At 55.5% G+C, this 5,645-nt stretch overlaps 1 protein-coding gene across 1 annotated transcript in view; it reads right to left on the bottom strand.

Moving 5' to 3' along the window:
• The window catches only part of LOC102034033 (cadherin-23), a 122,153-nt gene that overhangs the window by 37,518 nt on the left and 78,990 nt on the right, over positions 1 to 5,645 (bottom strand). Inside the window, 7 exon segments of the mRNA XM_031063589.1 lie at positions 678 to 905; positions 2,630 to 2,758; positions 2,872 to 3,000; positions 3,789 to 3,938; positions 4,734 to 4,736; positions 5,271 to 5,372; positions 5,465 to 5,645. The exon segment at positions 5,465 to 5,645 is cut by the window's right edge and continues 11 nt beyond it. Coding sequence (XP_030919449.1) covers positions 678 to 905; positions 2,630 to 2,758; positions 2,872 to 3,000; positions 3,789 to 3,938; positions 4,734 to 4,736; positions 5,271 to 5,372; positions 5,465 to 5,645 — 922 coding nt within the window.

Genomic DNA, 5,645 nt, shown 5'->3' with positions numbered 1-5,645 from the left:
AGGGAAGGTCCTGCATGACCAGGCATTGAAGGAGACGAAGCCAAATCTGTGCTCAGCAGGTTTGGACCCCGAGTCCCCAAAACACCACGTCCTGTGCCTTTTCTCCCCTTTCACACCCCACACCCAATGCCAAGCTCACTCCAGTCCCCCAAACAACACCCTGTGCCTTTTCTCTTCTTTTACACCCCATACTCAATGCCAAGCTTGCTCCAGTCCCTCAAACACCACACCCTGTGCCTTTTCTCCCCTTTCACACCCCACACCCAATGCCAAGCTCACTCCAGTCCCCAAAACACTGCACCCTGTGCCTTTTCTCCCCTTTCAAGTGCCACACTCGATGCCAAGCTCGCTCCAGTTCCCAAAACATCACACCCTGAGCCTTTTCTTCCCTTTTACACCCCACACAGTGCCAAGCTTGCTCCAGTCCCCCAAACACCACGTCCTGTGCCTTTTCTTCCCTTTCACACCCCAAACTGAGTACCAAGCTTGCTCCAGTCCCCAAAACATCACACCCTGTGCCTTTTCTCCCCTTTTACACCCCACACTGAGCGCCAAACTCGCTCCAGTCCCCACACACCACACCCAGTGCCTTTTCACACCCCACGCTCCATGCCAAGCTGGCTCCCACAGCGCTGTCCAGCCCATCCTGCCCCCAGAGGCCCGTGCTGGTGTCTCACCGACAGGGAGGGGGTGCCCTCGTCCTCCACGGTGACCACGAGGCTGTAGAAGCTCTGGCGCTCGCGGTCGGGCGGCGAGGGCCGCGTGGCGATCTCGCCAGTGACGCGGTCCATGCGGAAGGTCAGGTCCTCGTTGCCACGGGTGATGTAGTAGGAGAGGACGCTGTTGAGGCCGATGTCGCGGTCGGTGGCGCGGACCTGGGCCACCGCCGTGCCGCCGCCCACGTTCTGTGGAGATACGCGGCTTAAATCCCGCCGGCCTCGTCTCAGATAGAATACCTCATTTGTTGTGGTGTGATTTCATGGTTTACCCCAGAACCCCGGGTCCCTCCCCTGAAGATTCCCTGCCAGGTGTGTCAGTCCTCTCTCCTTTCCCTTCCCCAGCCCCTGCCCAGCACTGTCTGTCAGTCCTGGCATTCCAGATGGGTGTTGAGTGATTGACAGATTCAAAGGATGCCTTCTACCCCTGGGGGGCATTGGGCCATCCAGGTGTCCTTTGTCCCTTGAGACCTCCCCTCCTGTCCCTGCTTGGTGGCTCCCGACCCCTTCCCTGCCCCTCTCCCTGGGGTTAAAGGAGCAGCAACCACGGGGTCAGGGAGTTCTGTTGGAGCTGGTGCTGCATTCAGGGGCCTGTGGGCCAGAATAAAGCTCTGGATCCAAACCCTCCATCAGAACCGACTCCTTTCCTTCACCATCACCTTAAAGCTTCTGCACAGAGGGAAACCTGAGGAGCAGCCCCTGGTATGGGGGGAAGCTCCATCCCAGCACCACCAGAGCTCCTGCAGGCCTGGACTTGTCTGCAGTGCCCAGAGCAGCACCCAGCCAGCCCAAAGTGTCTGTGGGGTGAAACAGCACACACCAGCCAGCCCAAAGTGTCTGTGGGGTGAAACAGCAAGAGCCAGACAAGCCAAGGCACGTCCCATCTGCTATACTGGTAAATACCAATACTAATTAATAATGTAATCCTAATATAGAGAGGGCACTGATGTGCTTGAGGCTCCAGACTCACTGCCCCAACACCCAGCAGCTCAGCAGAAAGCTGCACATTGGGTCTTATCTAGTCTGGCACAGCCTGGAAGAGCATAAAACCCGCAGTGTGAGCAGAGGTGAAGGCTGTGTAATGGACCCAGAGCTCAGCTAATTATTTTTGGAGAGTCCCATTATGGGGAAAATCAAAACAGAAATTCTCTTCTTCAACCTGCTCTGAACATGTATTAAATAGATAAGAAAACCTTAACAGGGCAATATCCTTAATGCTAAGCCATAAATCACGAGCAGCAGTTCCTCACAGCTAAGTGGCACTGGCTATTACTCATATTTCATTTTTCATCACCAAATTGAGATTTCCCCCCTGCCTCAGTCCAGGAATTAAACTGTCAGGAAATAAGTTGTCTTTTCTCATGCCTGATTGTGTTTTATTGCTTAATTATCTGGCCCTTGCTAAGCTGCTTCCTGAAAGCCATTCTCATTCTGCACGGCACCGTCCCTGGTGTCACTTTGGTGGCATTTCCATGGGTGTGTAGCCACTTCTCCTTCCGGCTGGTCTCTACAGCCTCAGGGGCTTAAGTTGCTCATAGAGCTTTTTCCTAGCCCAAAATGAGGCGTACATCACCAGCGAGGGCTTTCAAGGGGTCATCAAGCCTTACATCACCCAAGGTGAGGATGGCAAGGGGTCAACAACCTTTAAATGACCCAAGGTGAGGCTTGCAAGGGGACATCAACCATCAAATGGCCAAAGATGAGGTTTGCACGGGGTCACCAACCCTTAAATGACCCAAAGTGAGGCTTGCAAGGGGATGCCAACTATCAAATGACCAAAGATGAGGTTTGCACAGGGCCACTAATGCTTAAACAACCCAAGGTGATGCTTGCAAGAACACTGCGCTGTCCCCACCTGCCCAATGGTCAGAGCTGCCCCTGGGAGGATGCAAGGGGAGGAGCTGGGTGCTCACCTCGCTGACGCTGACGTTGTAGCCGAAGGGGCTGTCGATGACAGGGGGGTTGTCATTGACATCCAGGATGTTCACCCGCAGAATGTGCTCCTTCCTCCGCGGGGGAACGCCGCCATCCGACGCTTGGATCTGCAGCCAGGGGTGGATTTCCGAGGGGAAAAGTGCTGTTTTGAAGCTCACAGCTCCAAGCAAAACAGCCTTGGTGCTCAGGCCGTGGGGTGAGGGGGTGGTTTGGTGCTGACCCGCAGGGTGTAGTGATCCAGCAGCTCCCGGTCCAGCGGCCGCGCCACAAACACCTCGCCGTAGGTGCTGTTGGTGGTGCGGATCTCGAAGGCACGGCCGATATTCCCCGATGCCAGAGAGAAAGTCACCTGGAACCATCACAGGGAAACAAAACCAGGGCAGGCAGGGTGATGCTGAGGAGGAGGAAGGGGAGCCTACAAAAATAAATCCAGCATCGCCCCAGCTTTTGAAAAGGTCCAACGTAGTGGGATCCACAGGTGTGCTGGCTTATTGCAGCCACCCCAAAGCAAAGAGGGCCAACCCCCCTGGCAGCTCCCATGCTGCCAGCAATTTCTGTTATTAAGGGTGATGGGACCTCATTAATGCTCGTCTGCAGGGTAATGAAAACAACAAATGTCAGAGAGCTTCCTGCTCAGCCTGCCAAGGACTTTGCTGCTGGCCCCACGGCAGGAGAAGCCACAGCTGGTTTTCAGATTGCAGGGCTCCTTTTGACACTCGTCCCACAGAGCTCTCTGCCCCAGACAGACCAAGGATAATGCTTTACCTCTCCTGCTGCCTTGGCTTTTTGGATAGTCCCATTATGGGGAAAATCAAAACAGAAATTCTGTTCTTCAACCTGCTCTGAACAGGAATTAAATAGATAGGAAAACCTTAACAGGGCAATATTCTTCATGCTGTTGGACTGTTGGCACTCACTGGACAATGCCCCCAAAACCTGGCATTAATGACCAGGGTTTGCTCTCACAGGGATGCAGAGGGAAGGGGTTGGGAGGGTGCTGGCAGGGGGATTTCTGTGTTAGTGAAACACTACACACAGCTTCAGAGAAGTTGGAAGGGATCACCGAGTCCAACTCCTGGCCCTGCACAGGAAAACCCCACATGTCTAAGAGCATCATCCAAATGTCTCCCTCCCTACCTGGCCATTGCTGCCTGCATCTGGATCTCGGGCCAGCACCAGGGCCACCCTCTTGCCCACGGCGCAGTCCTCAGCCACGCTGACAGACGAGTCAGAGGTGATGTCGAACTGGGGGCTGTTGTCATTCTCATCCAGGACTGTGATGGTCACCTGTGAGGGGGCATGGGGCTCAGGGCATGGACAGAGGCAGACCCCTGCCCACCCTCTGGTTTTTATCCTCCGAATAGCCAGGCACAGAGCAGCTTGGGTGCTCTGCAGGGTGACCCTTTCCTGCTAAACTTTTCACTAGCATTGATTTCATCCACGCTCACAGCAGCAGGGTCAGGCAGGATTTGCTCTAAAGCTCAACAGGCACAAAGAAGGCAGAGCTGAGTGTGTTTAACTCAGCCAGGGCAAGCTGGGTGTGGAGGAGACCTGAGCTCCCTCCTGGAAAAAGGTACATGAGCACGAGATGCTCCAAGGGGACCTGGCTACCTTGGCCACAGTTAGGCAGAGGAAATGCTCTCATCGAGTTTGCAATCCAAGTGCTGCAGGGTAACACAGAGATGAGAGAGGAAGAGCCTCTCTGTTCCCGGGGATTTATTTATGGGTGCCCCAAGCTCCCAGGTGCGGCCGGGCTGAATGTGACAACATCCCGGGAGGAAGCTGGGGAGAGAGCTGTGAGCCCTGGGGTGATTCACTTATTGTTGCTGCTGGATTCAAAACAGAGAGCCAGGAGCAGGGAGAGCTCATTCAGCCACTGAGGCAGATCCGGCAGCTGCTGTCCCAAGTGCCGGATCAGGGAGCTGGATCAGGGATCCTGCTCGGCAGCAGCAGAGGGGCTCAGGGGGCTGCCCCATGTCCTGGGGGTGGCAGGGAGGCTGGTGTTGGTGGGACATCCACCCCAGTCCCTCCTTGCAGCTCAGTGTGCACCCTGGGAGGGATTCTGGTCTCCAGCAGGCTCACCTTCTGTTGGAGGAAAGCAGAGGGAGAAACAGAGAAAACAAACAATGAGGAGTTAGCGAGGGATGAGGAAGTGTGGGTCAACCCTGCATCCCACCACAGCAGTGCCAGGGGTCATGGGTACCCCTCTGCAGAGATTTGGAGGCTCCAGTGTTGGGGCATCCCTTTGTTTTTTCCTAGCTGAGGTTGGCCCCTCACCCTGGGAGAGGTTCAGACAAAAGAGCACGGTGCTGTGTGGAGAGCAGAGCCATCGGCACCCATGGCTGGCCCTGCACCCGGCAGAGAAATGCAAATCACCCCCTGCCTGGCTGCCTGTGAAACTGCTAAATATAACCCTCTGAAACACAAACCACCGTGGAGTATTTCAAGGCCCCTAAATTTACCTCCTTCAAAACTGGTTTAGCAGGTTTTCCCCCCAAAACAGGGCTCCTGGACCCTGGAAGCTGGAGCAGAAAGCTCAGCTAGGACCGGCCGTCCTGGGAGAGGGAGGTGGTCTGAGGTGGACAGGGGATGGCAGGGAAAATGGGAGAAGCCACTCACCACTGTGGAGTCAATCTTTGGTCCTCCATCATCAGCCACCACCGTCAAGGTGTAGAAATCCCCTTTCTCTCGGTCCACCTGGCCTTTGACTGTGATCACTCCCTGCCAAGCATGACCAACAGCTGTGCTGGCCACCAAACCCGAAGCTCACAGTGCCCAAACAGGCCAGGAGGGACCGTGCTGTGGCTGCTTACCGTGATCCCATTGATTTTGAAGAGGGAGAGCGCCTGGGGGTTGGTGTTGGGGTCGAACTTGTAGGTGATCTGGTTGAGGTTGTCGATGGAGCGCGCCTGGACGCGGAGCACCTCGGAGCCCAGGGGGATGTTCTCCATGATCACGGCCTCGTAGCTGCTGTTGGAGAACTGCACGGCCTCG

This window comes from Geospiza fortis, unplaced genomic scaffold (genome assembly GCF_000277835.1).
Source record: "Geospiza fortis unplaced genomic scaffold, GeoFor_1.0 scaffold637, whole genome shotgun sequence".
In the NCBI taxonomy this organism is placed as follows: Eukaryota; Metazoa; Chordata; class Aves; order Passeriformes; family Thraupidae; genus Geospiza; species Geospiza fortis.
This window is presented reverse-complemented; position numbering and strand designations above follow the sequence as displayed.